Genomic DNA, 15,278 nt, shown 5'->3' on the forward strand with positions numbered 1-15,278 from the left:
AGCTAATTCTCTTTTACCCATTTAACCCTGACTTTGAGCAAAAACAAATTAACAAACCAAAAAGTAAACAAAATTATCTTTTCTATTTTAATATTTCTTTCGTTGAGAAGGCTAAGTTTTCAAACGATTTTGCTTTTTTAATTGACCGACGAATTATTTTGAGACCTCAGTGACCTTCGAGTTGTACGTTGAAGTCGCTTTCAGATTGAATACTAACTGCTAGGGCCCGGATGCGTGAGATGGAAGTGAGAAACCTTGCAAGCTTCTGCCTAATTTTGAAGTGTGAACTTCCAAAGCTTGCTTCCAAGCTATTCGCTATGCACGGGCTTATTTGAACACCGTAGTAGTGACCCCGCGAGTACTGAGGCCAAGGTCGAGGACATGTATGGAATCTACACTACTACTAGTGAGCATGCAGTTTGTTAACCGTAACTTGCGTTAGTATGGCGACAAAAAAACAATATCGTCGCGAGTTCAAAAAGGCGAACGTTGAGCGCGCTGCTACATAGTTGAGCCTTTCAATGACTCCACTTATAAAATTTAAATACGGCAAAAATCGAGACTCTGTTTCAAGAGGAAAACGCTTTTTTAATAGAAAATTAATGGGCAACGTATTTCAGCCATCAGAGACAAACAAGAAGGTCATGGGATAAGGTTTCATTGTAATCATGTTTTCGAGTTGTATAGTTGTCTTTGTATGCGGTGAGTTCGTGTTTATTAACATTTGGTATAAAATACGAGTTTTGTTAAGTTTTAAAAACAACAGCGAGATGAGTTGTTTCCATAAAACAGTCATCGGGACGGCAGTTCAAGAGTGTGGATGCAGCCTAAGAACACTTGGGATCCAGCCAGGGTTCCTTCTTGCAGCCCGCTAGCTTGGCGAAGTCTTCTGGCTCCTTGCCACTTTTATCAGAGCATTCGTCTGATACCTGCAATACAAACAATTCAATGAACAGTTTTAATAAACAGCTTCGTAATTGTACTTCTTCTTCTACGATGTGAGCTGCAACGTATACTTGTGCTTACACGAATGGGCTTGTACATGTACGGTGTGTTTGCTTTTACTCGCAGCTAGGAAGCTTTCTTCATTGCAAGGATAATCTTACCCCATTAAAACAACAACAACAACAACAACAAAAACACACACACACACACACATACACACACACACACATTCTTACAGATCTGAGACGATGAGGCGATCAGTTTTCACAAGGCGGAGAGTAGGCCTTTAACTTTCAACTACTTGTTGAATTTCACAAGATGGTTTACACAGAAAGGAAGGTATGCACAAGAGTATGGGGGTATTGCAAAGTTGTTTGTGGTAATAATTGAAGGAGGTCGTACCCGTGTGTGTGTGTGTGTGTGTGTGTGTGTGTGTGTGTGTGTGTAGTGTGGATGTTGGTGGACGTGCCTGTCTGGAGTATTTTGGGTGTTCTTACTTCGTACGTTTGTATTGTTATGTTTATGGTTGTTGTCAGATGTTGTTTGGTTGTTTTAAAAGCAGAGGAACCACACTTTTCCATCCATCGTTAAATTGTATGGACACTAAATTATAAATCTTTTGTCGTATCTTATGTCGTACCCTGCCCAGCACGCCACAGTCCTTCTTGTCAGCACAGTTGTTCTTGGCACACAGCGCTGTCACGCACGTGATGTACGTCTGAAGAGAGAGAGAGAGAGATATATACCATAGACCGCTTCCATCAGCCACACACAAATATACACACACGCATACGTATACACATACGCGCGCACGCACGCACGTACGCATGCAAGCATGAACACAAACACACACACACACACACACACACACATGTGCACGCACTTGCGCATGCACGGACACACACACACACACACATACACACATGTGCACGTGCACACAAACACATTCGCACACTCGTACGTATGCACGCATGCACACGCACGCTAGTTTGCACACACACATGCGCACGTACGTACACACACGCACGCATACACACAACATTCTAGATCTTGAAAAGGTAAGGTGGGGGGGGGGGGGGGGGGGCAAGGGCAGGGGGTATCCCGTGTGAACAAAGGTATTTGAGAAACGAGTTATTGACCTTGAAGGCATTGAACGTTTTGGCAAGACACTTCCCGTGTTCTTGGTTGGGGTTGTACATTCGGTTGCAGTGGTAGAGGTTCTCTCCCTTCTTCGAGCATTTCCCCTTCAGTAGTTTCCTGGCTTCGACACACATATCTTCCCTGTAAAGGACAAGCAAGAGATAGATGTAGTCGAACATAGGACAATTATTCTTCCAATACAAACATGTGCGAATGCTTAAAATAAATCATAGGATTTCCAAGTTTATACAACTGAAAACATTTTCACTCATCTTTGAAACATTCAGAACTGTATGCATAGTTTTCATTCCAAAGGTTTAAATTGTTGGATTTGTCAACTATTTTGCATAAGTATGGCTTCTGGTAAAATAAGTGTGTCACTGCGAATCACTGCAGTTTGTCAGCGTGACTGTATCGATCATATGATATGTTTATGAAAGGAAGCTCCCGTGTCCTTTTTAGAGGTTTTTTTCTCTCTTTTCCTCTGTTTGTAGTTTTCAACGTTTACTTGTTTGTTACTTCGTTTGTTTGTTTGTGTGTTGCATCCGAATTTTCTGTGGAGAATTTCCTCCAAGAAAAAAGATGCATCACCCCCAAACGTAATAGGGTACTAACCCCGGCTTTGCTGTAGAGCCAAAGGATAGAACCACGCTATCCATACACACGCCAGAGGAAGACGACATCATAATGCCTAGGTGCTAGAAGACGTCGTCTTCCTCTGGCGTGTGTATGGATAGAAGACGTCATAATGACGTGGAACTAGAATTCGACAAAATGACGTTGTACCAGACGTCATAATGGCATGGTACAAGAAGACGTCATAATAACGTGGTTCTAGGGAAATCATAATGACGTGGTTCTAGAAGACGTCAAAATGACGTGGTACTAGAAGACGGCATAATGACGTGGTACTAAAAGACGACATAATGACTCGATACTAGAAGACGTCATAATGACGTTGTACTGACGTCTGCCAGACGTCCTGCCGGACGAGCTGCATGTAGTCCAGTCTGGCCATGGAGAGGTCAGTGCCGTTCATGCTGTCCAGATCAACGTCCAGTGCTGCCAGGTCTTCCTCTGTGTTGGTCGGACTCCCTGTGGTCACAGCAAAAGAAAGCCACGAGTCATGTCAACACACATTTTTAAATGTATTGTTCCTAGCTATAGTACATAAAGCAATTCCTTCTTTCGTCGAGGGCTAGATGTGTAAAAAGAAAACTAATGATTACATTATATTACTCTCGTAAACTAAAGATTTATCATTGTCATTGTCAATTAACTTCCAAATTAATGGGGCGAAATGGAATTCGCAAAGACTTCGTAATATCGAGGCTGGATTCTCTGAATTTTCGGTAAAACTTTGCGAAGTTGACTTAGGGCTCAATTTAGGGCCGCCTTAATGTTTACAGTTAAGTAAAAAGTTTTGGAACTCCATGCGATATGACTTGGATAAACACTCGATGTTCGGAATAAAACCTATTGGGTTAGGATGGGTTGTGAAAGAGGGAACACTCTTGTTGTTACTGAGGCAAAGTGTCCTGCGCGCCCTTATAGGCAAGTCACTATAGCGAGGGATGTGTATGAAACACTGAGGCAAAGTGTCCTGCGCGCCCTTATAGGCAAGTCACTATAGCGAGGGATGTGTATGAAACACTGAGGCAAAGTGTCCTGCGCGCCCTTATAGGCAAGTCACTATAGCGAGGGATGTGTATGAAACACTGAGGCAAAGTGTCCTGCGCGCCCTTATAGGCAAGTCACTATAGCGAGGGATGTGTATGAAACACTGAGGCAAAGTGTCCTGCGCGCCCTTATAGGCAAGTCACTATAGCGAGGGATGTGTATGAAACACTGAGGCAAAGTGTCCTGCGCGCCCTTATAGGCAAGTCACTATAGCGAGGGATGTGTATGAAACACTGAGGCAAAGTGTCCTGCGCGCCCTTATAGGCAAGTCACTATAGCGAGGGATGTGTATGAAACACTGAGGCAAAGTGTCCTGCGCGCCCTTATAGGCAAGTCACTATGGCGAGGGATGTGTATGAAACACGAGGACAAGGAGCACGTGTGGAAAGTTTGCATCACTAAAAGCAAGAGAATTCACTCTTTCACAACCAAGTTTTTTCCGGAGTTCGTCTGTTACGTTTCCCGTCACAAACATGGAAGCTAAGGAATAATTGGTGTGATAAAAAAGCTTTGTTGAGGTTCGCTTTTCAACAATATGGTGCTATAATGATCTGCCAGTTAGCACGTACATGAGTACATAGTATAACATACACACAAGCAAGCAAGCAAGCAAGCACACACACACACACACACACACACACACACACACACACACACACACACACACACACACACACACGCACACGCACACACACACATCGTATGTTAGGACTATAACATGTACTTTGTTGCACACACACTCACACACACACACACACACATACACACACACACACACACACACACACACACACACACACACACACACACACACACACACACACACACACACACACACACACACACACAGCCCCACCACAAAGTGTTTGTGGAAATTTCACAGCGCTGACGAGCGAATTGTTCTTGCAGGTGACGGACAGGGCGTCATCGGGCAGGACGAAGTACACCCGCAGCTCGCCCATCTTGATGTAGTACGACTTCCGCTCCCTGTCGTAGCCAGGTGTCACTTTCCGGGCGGCGTCTGGCTTACTCCCCTTGTTCTCCCACTTCCATGCCTCGCCAGACTTGTAATCCTGACAGCAAGAGAAAGAATTGTACACCTAACAGCAAGAGAAAGACTTGTACACCTAACAGCAAAAGAAAGACTTGTACACCTAACAGCAATAGAAAGACTTGTACACTTCACAGCAAGAGACTTGTACACCTAACAGCAAGAGAAAGACTTGTACACCTAACAGCAAGAGAAAGAATTGTACACCTAACAGCAAGAGAAAGAATTGTACACCTAACAGCAAGAGAAAGACTTGTACACCTAACAGCAAAAGAAAGACTTGTACACCTAACAGCAATAGAAAGACTTGTACACTTCACAGCAAGAGACTTGTACACCTAACAGCATATACTCGTTATAACCGTTTACTATGTACCACGTAAATATACCACAGGGTGTGTCTAAGAAAATGTTCCATTGTTATATTATGAGTTATTTCTAATATGCTGACTGTTAGCAAATGATAACAGGCATGCCGAGAAAAAAAATATCAAGCATGGGCCTTTTAGGCGAATGCTGATAACGTTTGTGAGACATGTCTGTTATCATTTGCTAACAGTCAGCATATTAGAAATAACGGTTTTATTACCGTTTTAATTAATTCGACCAAAACAAATTTCGAAGCGACCACGCGCATTTGACAGAACAGCCGCAATGGGAACTTGAGCGCTCCTACCTGATTATGCCTGTCAGTCAAAGAATTCTCGTGACCTGGGTCAGCCAATCAGAGTAAAACACCTGACGTGATGAATATTCACAGGTCAAATGCCTTTGACACACAACAATCTCACAAGATAAGCCATGTTGAACATGCGTTTCGGTCACTTGATTTTTCCGAACTTAGATAATTGAGATTTCAAGTGAGCGGGTCGGCATTGCACTCTCAGAGGATGGGCGGTGCTTTGCTGTTCCGTAAAACACCCACCGACAAAACTCGCTTTTCGGTATTTTTTAGATAAAGAGAGTATTATCTGACAGCATTTGAAGTGTCATTCTTTAGAATAAATCACGCTGATATTGTTGATTTAAATGTTTACTTTGTCTTGTTAATTTTTAGATTGATAAACAAAAAGGATCCCTGCCTGAACGTTATAACATTTAGAGGGTCACCTAGAATCCGTCCTGATTGGTCAAAAAGCCATTTGGGGCACTGAATTGGTAATAAAATGTGTTAATGGACGATACAGTGTTGTTATTGTATTGTTACTTTTATTGTTATTGATATGCACATCCAATCCCCGTTCGCTGACACTGTTGATACGGCGTTACCTCTTGGCTGGTTTTTTTATCAATGATATACGTACATCCCATCGTGATTCGCTGATACTGTTGATACGGCGGTACCTCTTGTCTCCATCTTCATTGAAGGCAGTGATGTCGACCTTGACCTCACTGATGTACAGGTCACCGTCCTTCATGCGGTTGGTGAAGGTCACTTCAGCCTGTAGGTTGCCGCACCTCAACTCCGCCAGCTTGTAACTGCACACACACACACACACACACACACACACACACACACACACACACACACACACACACACACACACACACACACACACACACACATCAAAGCAACCGGAGTCTTCAGGTTATCACATTTTAAGTCCGCCATTTTGAAACTGCAGACACTGTACTCATATGTGATTTTGCATAAAATTTCTAAACGAAAATTGATATGAAAATTGACTTTATTTCTCTTTATAACATCTTCTGAAAACACATATCGCCAAAGTGAAAACTAAGTGAATCCACAGGTATTCAGCTGAAGTTGTGTTGCGTGTTACACACTCTTTAAGAATATGAAATCACAGAATGTTTTTGCCTCTGCCGAAAATATTCACACGTCTTGCATAGCAAACTACATGCAATATTAAACAAGCGTTGAAAAAATCACCTTCCATAAAAAAAATGACAAGCAATTTTAAACAAGCGTTGAGAACATCTCCTTCCATAGAAAACTACAAGCAATTTCAAACAAGCGTTTAGGACATCTCCTTCCATAGAAAACTACAAGCAATTTTAAACAAGCGTTGAGAACATCTCCTTCCATAGAAAACTACAAGCAATTTTAAACAAGCGTTGAGAACATCTCCTTCCATAGAAAACTACAAGCAATTTTAAACAAGCGTTGAGAACATCTCCTTCCATAGAAAACTACAAGCAATTTTAAACAAGCGTTGAGAACATCACCTTCCATAGAAAACTACAAGCAATTTCAAACAAGCGTTTAGGACATCTCCTTCCATAGAAAACTACAAGCAATTTTAAACAAGCGTTGAGAACATCTCCTTCCATAGAAAACTACAAGCAATTTTAAACAAGCGTTGAGAAATCACCTTCCATAGAAAACTACAAGCAATTTCAAACAAGCGTTTAGGACATCTCCTTCCATAGAAAACTACAAGCAATTTTAAACAAGCGTTGAGAACATCACCTTCCATAGAAAACTACAAGCAATTTTAAACAAGCGTTGAAATCATCATCTTCCAGAGCAAATTACAAGCAATTTTAAACAAGCGTTGAGAACATCTCCAAGAAAAAGAAGGAAAGGTACAATGTAAGACATATACTGGTAAAGTTAAGAGTTGTCTACCAGACATCAAAACGTCACACTCGTCAATCTCAACTGCACACGTAAACCCATGCGTGCAAACGTTTCTAGTGTACAAAAGTTGATTTCTTGCCGAAATTCATCTAGACTATGGCAACAAGCTGCTTAGCTAGACTGTTATATCTTGGCAATTTTGTGCACACCTTAGCATTTGTCTTTCTCAATCTATGTTTTTGTTTCTTAAAATTGCATATCAATATGCATGACTACACCCGCGCTTAAAATATTACCTGCATTTCCACCTGTGTGTGCAAAATAACAAAACCTGAAACAAGTTCTTGCTTTTGTTTCAATTTACCTGCATGGAAAGGTGGCGATGTTGTTGGCCTTTGTGAAGAAGGTAGCGAGGCGTCCCCCCTTGTTGCTGAACTTACAGTTTTCCCCTCCTACATCACGTGGGGTGAAGGGTTAGTGTCAACACAGCTCAACGATGTGTATGCGTATGCGTGCGCGCGCGCGCGCGCGCGTGTGTGTGTGTGTGTGTGTGTGTGTGTGTGTGTGTGTGTGTGCCTGTCTGTCTGTCTGTATGTCTGTATACATGTGTCTGTCTGTCTGTCTCTCTTGTAATAAACTGGCAGACTTTCTTTCTTTCTTTTTCTTTATTTGGTGTTTAACGTCGTTTTCAACCGATAAACTGGCAGACATGAAGAAGAAGAAATAAAAGAATAATAAGAAGACTTAGGAGTCGGAGAAGAAGAGAGAACGAGAGGGGTAGGGGGACAAACACACAGGCAGACAGATAGACACGAAAACAGAGAGACTCCTCTCGATTATTGCGCAATGATCGAATCAGACGAGAGACAAGACAGTAATTTTTTTTTAAAAGCCAGCAAATAAACACAAAATACACAACACTCACGTCAAGCCGTAGCAGTCTACGTACCCAGAACATGTCGGCAGCAAACAAACACGAAATACACAACACTCACGTCAAGCCGTAGCAGTACGTAACCAGAACATGTCGGCAGCTAACAAACACGAAATGCACAACACTCACGTCAAGGCGTAGCAGTCTACGTACTCAGAACATGTCGGCAGCAAACAAACACGAAATACACAACACTCACGTCAAGCCGTAGCAGTACGTAACCAGAACATGTCGGCAGCTAACAAACACGAAATACACAACACTCACGTCAAGCCGTAGCAGTCTACGTACCCAGAACATGTCGGCAGCAATCAAACACAAAATACACAACACTCACGTCAAGCCGTAGCAGTACGTAACCAGAACATGTCGGCAGCTAACAAACACGAAATACACAACACTCACGTCAAGACGTATCAGTCTACGTACCCAGAACATGACGACAGCAGGAAGCCAGCAAACAAACACGAAATACACAACACTCAAGTCAAGCCGTAGCAGTACGTAACCAGAACATGTCGGCAGCTAACAAACACGAAATACACAACACTCACGTCAAGCCGTAGCAGTCTACGTACTCAGAACATGTCGGCAGCAAAGAAACACGAAATACACAACACTCACGTCAAGCCGTAGCAGTACGTAACCAGAACATGTCGGCAGCTAACAAACACGAAATACACAACACTCACGTCAAGCCGTAGCAGTCTACGTACTCAGAACATGTCGGCAGCAAACACGCACATAACACACGACACTCAAATCAAGACGTAGCGGACTACGTACCCAGAGCATGACGGCAACAAACAAACACGAAATATATACACGACACTCACGTCAAGACGTAGCAGTCTACGTACATAGCATATGACGGCAGCTAACAAACACGAAATACACAACACTCACGTCAAGACGTAGCAGTCTACGTACCCAGAACATGACGGCAGCAGGAAGCCAGCAAACAAACACGAAATACACAACACTCAAGTCAATACGTAGCAGTTACACAACACTCACGTCAAAACGTAGCAGTCTACGTACCCAGAACATGACGGCAGCAGGAAGCCAGCAGTCCAAGGAAAAGGAGTGTCTGTGTCGCCCTCATGGTTTTCTCACACCCTCAATAAACAAGATAATTAATAACGTGGGTACAAACCAGCATCTTACATTCACAGCCTACATACAAATTGTACAAGCCCACATCAATACAAACCCATTGTTTCACCGGACTTACAAATGCTTACTAATGCCAACAAATTGTTTTTAGTCTGTTTACGGTAACATAGGCCCAAAAAATAGGGTCGGTAGGTCGGGATTTATTTTATTTTGTTTCCCCAAAAAACATATTTTTAAGTTATTTTGCCAAAAAACAAAGACCTTTTTTTTCTTCCCAAAATGCCCCAAAAAAGTCTAGGGTCGCGCGAAAAAATAGGGTCGGTCGGGATACCGTAAACAGACTATTTTGTTGTTGTCCTAATGTCTTTCTTTGACTAGAGTTCATTCCCTTTTTGTTTTCCTCCGGCCCTCCATCTTCTTTTCATTCCTTTTTCGTTCCGTGCTGCTTTTGTTTATTGTTTCTCTCTGTGTTTGTTAGTTACTCCCGAAGAAGCCTCCATAAAACATTATACGAACATTTGATTAAGTTTTGAATATGCAGTTCTTGCATTGGCGAGTACAGATTTCTTTTTTTCTTCAAATGGTCAAGCAACTGCACATTCATATGATTGGTTTCTTTCCATTTTCTTTAACTTCAGCGAAAAATGTCAACACAGTCATCTAATACATGACAATTTATTCTATAAATGAGGAGGCGTAAATTTAAAGAAATTCTGTGGCAGTATTTTTCTCTGCAATATTAATTGAAAGCATCTTTGACAACGTGTTTCCGTTGTTCAGATGTTCAATTACTGCTGATAACAATATTGACTATTACTGCATAGTTACTCAGATTAATCACTTATGGTTAAAAAAATGTTTGTTTGTATTCCATAACAAAACATCACTTATGTGAAATTTTACTGAAAAGGTAGCGATACTCTCTTCATTAGCAAGAAAATGTCAAACAATTCACCAATTCTTATATAAACTCGACAATGTAATATAAGTGAATGATAAGAAATGTGGATAAATATTAAACACCTGTTTTTATTCATACACACACATAAAACATATTTACCTGGGTATGGGATGGTGGTCGCAGTAAGTATTGTTCCAGATGATGACAATCTAAATGAAAAAACTTCTACGGCAGAAAAACAAAACGAGACTATACAGACATAAATATCAAGCCAAGTGTTCCTATGACGCGTCGTTGTGAAGAGACCACACAAGTGGTCGTAGCTAGGTTATACAAGGTGGTTAAATGCATAAATTATGCAGATCAGTTATCATTATTTCGTACAGGGATTGCTAAGTTCTTAATAATTGTTTAACGAGACATTGCGCTTTGAACAAATTCTGCGGAACATACTGCATAATTATGAGGTAAGCAATAGCGAGCGAGCAGCATATTTCACACGATCAATTAGTTGAGTTTGACCCCTATTTCGAGTTTGACTCATCCTATCAATACGCCTCTTCTGCAAGATTATTATTCAAACCTTATATGCGAAAAAAAAGGTATGTACAAACTAAAGATACAGACGAATAAACGCATAAAGCAAAATCGACACATTAAGTCAATCGGACGGCCTTCCAGAATAAAACTGAAAGGGATGCTCTTTTTTTTTTTTAAACTGAGAATAGTAATTAAGTCCTGGACTAATCAAAATCCTGCGACCGAGACAGCGCTGGTTCATTTGTATCGGTAACACAAGCAAACTGAACTTAATTTGTATTAAAACGTTTGTTCTTAATATTTGAGCATATTTTCAATCCTAACACAACTAATATATATATGTCATTCTGTGTGCCTGTGTGTGTGTGTATATATATATATATATATATATATATATACTAGAATGAATACCCGCTTCGCCGGGTAGCCGGCTTCGCCGGGAAGAAGTACTTAGAGCCGTACGCCGGCTTCGCCGGGTCCGAACAATGGACCCGCCAAGCTCGCCAAGCTTAGGTCCCTCCCAGATTCGTGGAATGGGAACAGCACGAAAATGATTCAGTGGCCATAATGCCATTCCTGACCATATCGAGTCCCATCCTTGTCGACGAATGTAACCGTGTTAATCACCTTTGGAGGCGAACTCCACTCAAACAGGACTGAGCAAGTTAGAGCTTCTCAAACGAAGGCCAGTACATAAAATTACACAAAAGCCGCCAGACCACATCACAAACAGAACTGAACAATGCACAGGTGTTGCTCACATAGAGACACACACACACACACACACACACACACAAAAACACAGAGAAGCCGTATCTATAGAGAGATAGATGACAGTGTATTTTTCGCGTGGCTATAAATTGATTCGACCTTTGCACTTTGACAGTGAGGATAATTTACGGGTCCAATTTACGTTCTGGACACTGCGTTGACCTTCTAAAAATAGTAACAGTAACAGAACGCCGGGAATATCCGAAGACGCTCCACTCACACTATATTAGTGCACCATACGAAGGAAGGGAGGTAAACGCTGAAAACCTGGAGAAGATGAGAAGATAAGGAAGAGTTACTTATAATGGTGAAATGAACACAAAAACCAAAATCATTTCAGCGCTGCGCGCTGAGAGCACGTGTTGAAATATCTCATCGATGATATTGTGTCCGGGGTGTAGCTGAATACGGTGTCCAAATTTGAAAAAGATCCACCGAGAACTTTGGCTTTGGTGTGTCGGTATGGGGGCCCGGGTAGCTGAGGTGGAACCAAAATAGCTGAGGTGGAACCAAAATCGGTTCCGCGCTGCGCGCTGAGAGCACGTGTTGAAATATCGACCAGGTTGTGTCGTGTCCCGGGTCTACCTGAATATGCCCACCAAATTTGAAGCAGATCCATCGAGAACTTTGGCCGTGCATGGCGAATACACACATACACAAACACACAAATACACAGATACACAAACACACACACAGACACAAGTCGTATATATATATAGATATACGGCTTCTGTGTGTGTGTGTGTGTGTGTGTGTGTGTTTGTGTGTGTGTGTGTGTGTGAGTCTTTGTCCATGCCACTCATGGTCGGGTTATAGTACCGTACCACTTTAGTCACGATACGTTGACAGCAAATAGCAGATAACGACTGGGTAGATTAGGATTAGACACATTTATGTACGCCTGACGTTTTAATTTATATCAAGTCACGTGATGGACGCTATAAAAAAAACACTAAATGAGTCGAATATATGATTATGTGTGGATATACAGTAAATTCATCCCAAGTTTTGCGTCACGTTGATACATCACAATTATTTACGCATCGACAGTCGTAGATCGGTCGATACCGTCCAATCCTTTGTTCCAGGTAGGTGAGGCATAAATAATATTATCATTATAGTCCAAACAGCTGTTGATGTAAATGTGTCAGTGTGCAATTCAGCACATCCACTGACCTCAGTAGGTCGTTCTACATTTGTAAAGTATTAGTAGAACATCTGGTGGGAACTGTAACTGTATGTTACTTTGATGGTACTGTTTGATCTTGTCTTTTTATGAACAGTGCTGCTTGCTATACAAAGTCTTTATTCACAGCACTAAAGATCAGCTTTCGTTTTAAATATGTAATGTGTCCACAAACTTAGTCATTTCTTCTCAATGTTTACAAAGTAATTTTTGTCTCGGTCCGTACTGTGGAATTGCATATCAGCTTGGTACGTTACAAAATCGTTATTGAAATTGTCATTCAAAATAAAGCCCTGTATGGTCTTTTTTTTTTAAGCAAGACTCATGACATTAATACCGGCTATTCCTCGGTAATTTCCGATAAAACAAATGTATGGTTTTACTGTGTTTGACGTTTCAAATGGAAGCCTATCAATGTATAAGTATATTTTGATTTATTTTCTTATAGTGTATTGTATTGTATTGCATTGTATTGTATTATATTTTGTTGTGTTGCATTGCATTGTATTGTATTGTATTTCATTGTATAGTCCTGTTTTTGAGACGAGAGAAAACAGGGTTAAATGTGGACTAAAACTCCCTCATCACTTCATATCTCATTCCATTTTATGCAACCGACACACACATACACACACATTAGCACGCACACGCACACACACACAAGCACGCATACGTACGTACGCACACGCGTACGCACGCACACACACATACTCACGCACACAAACATACACACTTACCCCCCCATCCCACACACACACAACTGTATTTTAATTTCTATTGCTCTTTTTAACACCTTATGGGGAACATGACCATTGTCATGGAAAAAAAACCAGAACACGTTTGATCACAGCTACAAATTCCAATTCGTACATTCAATAATAACAAAAGAATATACTTATGCAGCACGTACTCCCCAGTTTAATTTGAGCTTCACATTCTTACCTGAAATTATAAAGAGAAAACAGATATAACTGTTAAGTATTATTTTTGGAATATAATTGGATCGGTCAGCACTGGATAAACACCATTTCTTTATCCTTAATGAATGTCAAGTATGTGGCAGCTACATACGAATTTAATAAGTAGGGCCTATAACATGTCTCGTAAGTGAGTAATGTAATTTGTTTTCCTAAACTTTATCTTAAAATGTTGATTCTGTAAACACTCACTATTTCTTATCCAAAGCTTCAGAACACTGCTATCTGTACATACACACCCAGACACCAAACTTCAGTTACAAGCAGTGTGCCAATCTCATGTAGTGACTGCCTTTTCATTTAACAATTTATATTAGATTATTCTTCAATAATGTCAAGTGCGTTTCCGACACAGCTGTATTTTTAAGGCCCCGACCACCCCCCCCCCCCCCCACGCCCCCCCTCCACTCCCTCCTTTTTTATAAGTCATACATGAGATTGTTGAATGCACACACACAGCTTTTAGGCCACCTGCACATAAGTTAAAATGTACACACACACACACACACACACACCGTCACACACACACACACATACACACACACACACACACACACACACACACACACACACACACACACAAAGCATTTGACAGTTTGTTTGTTTGCTTCTAACGCCCAGCCGACCACGAAGGGCCATATCAGGGTGGTATTTGACAGTATATCAAACAAATGTGCATAAACATTAAACACACAGTAAGACACAAATAGTAAAAATGTCATCATAAATCACGGAATTCATTTAAAATGCAACTGGGTCGGAAAGGCTTACGAAGTAAACCTACATGGAGTGTTGTCATTTTCATTCGTCCATCAGGTGCGTTTTTTTCTGACAAGCTTTACCCACTTACTATAATGCACATTTTGATATCTGAACACAGCACATACACACGCACGCATCCATGTCAGTCACGTCAGCTATGCGTCCGTCGACCATGGAAGACCATGATCATTTTGCTTCATTCATGTAACGAACCCACACAGTTCAGTGCAACAGCTTCTTTAAACAGGGTCACTGAAATCATTGTGATAATCATCGCTCCACGGCTATCGCCAGTTTCTCTCTGACAGCATGCTAAATTATTGCGCGAATCTATGAAACAAGAATACAGAGTTATCTCCCATATGTTTTTCGCAAGCACTGATCTAAATTTGAGATCAGTGTTCGCGAGACGAAAATGATTGCAGATTGGCCGACTTCGACAGTGATCTCCGTTCTGTTCTTCACAGTTATGATAAAGACATCGTTCTGAGGTCAAAACAAGTCGAAATTTTGAGACTGCTGTCGGAAGGATACGGTGATATATGGTTGCATCACTCTCAACTGGTTACAGAAAAAATCGTCTGCACCGGCGCGCATCTAAGCCAAAGTTGATTATCACGTGACACTTTAGAGTTGTTTGCACAGTATATTTATAATGGTATATACATCCGCGAAAGATAGCTCGCTTGAAACTGTCTTACATATCAATTCCTTTGTAATGTAAAAATTA

General features: G+C 41.2%; 1 protein-coding gene across 1 annotated transcript; it reads right to left on the reverse strand.

The window, feature by feature from the left end:
- Positions 1 to 784: 784 nt before the first annotated feature.
- Positions 785 to 10,617, reverse strand: LOC138961575 (uncharacterized). The gene is made up of 9 exons (XM_070333236.1): positions 10,472 to 10,617; positions 9,337 to 9,414; positions 7,726 to 7,813; positions 6,121 to 6,295; positions 4,622 to 4,838; positions 3,054 to 3,180; positions 2,085 to 2,226; positions 1,586 to 1,663; positions 785 to 929 (listed from the first exon to the last, which is right to left on the reverse strand). Exons 2-9 carry the CDS (start codon positions 9,398 to 9,400, stop codon positions 828 to 830), a joined length of 993 nt encoding a protein of 330 aa, XP_070189337.1. The 5' UTR covers positions 9,401 to 9,414; positions 10,472 to 10,617; the 3' UTR covers positions 785 to 827.
- Between the last annotated feature and the right edge of the window lie 4,661 nt (positions 10,618 to 15,278).

Source organism: Littorina saxatilis, linkage group LG3, assembly GCF_037325665.1.
Source record: "Littorina saxatilis isolate snail1 linkage group LG3, US_GU_Lsax_2.0, whole genome shotgun sequence".
NCBI classification, from domain to species: domain Eukaryota; kingdom Metazoa; phylum Mollusca; class Gastropoda; order Littorinimorpha; family Littorinidae; genus Littorina; species Littorina saxatilis.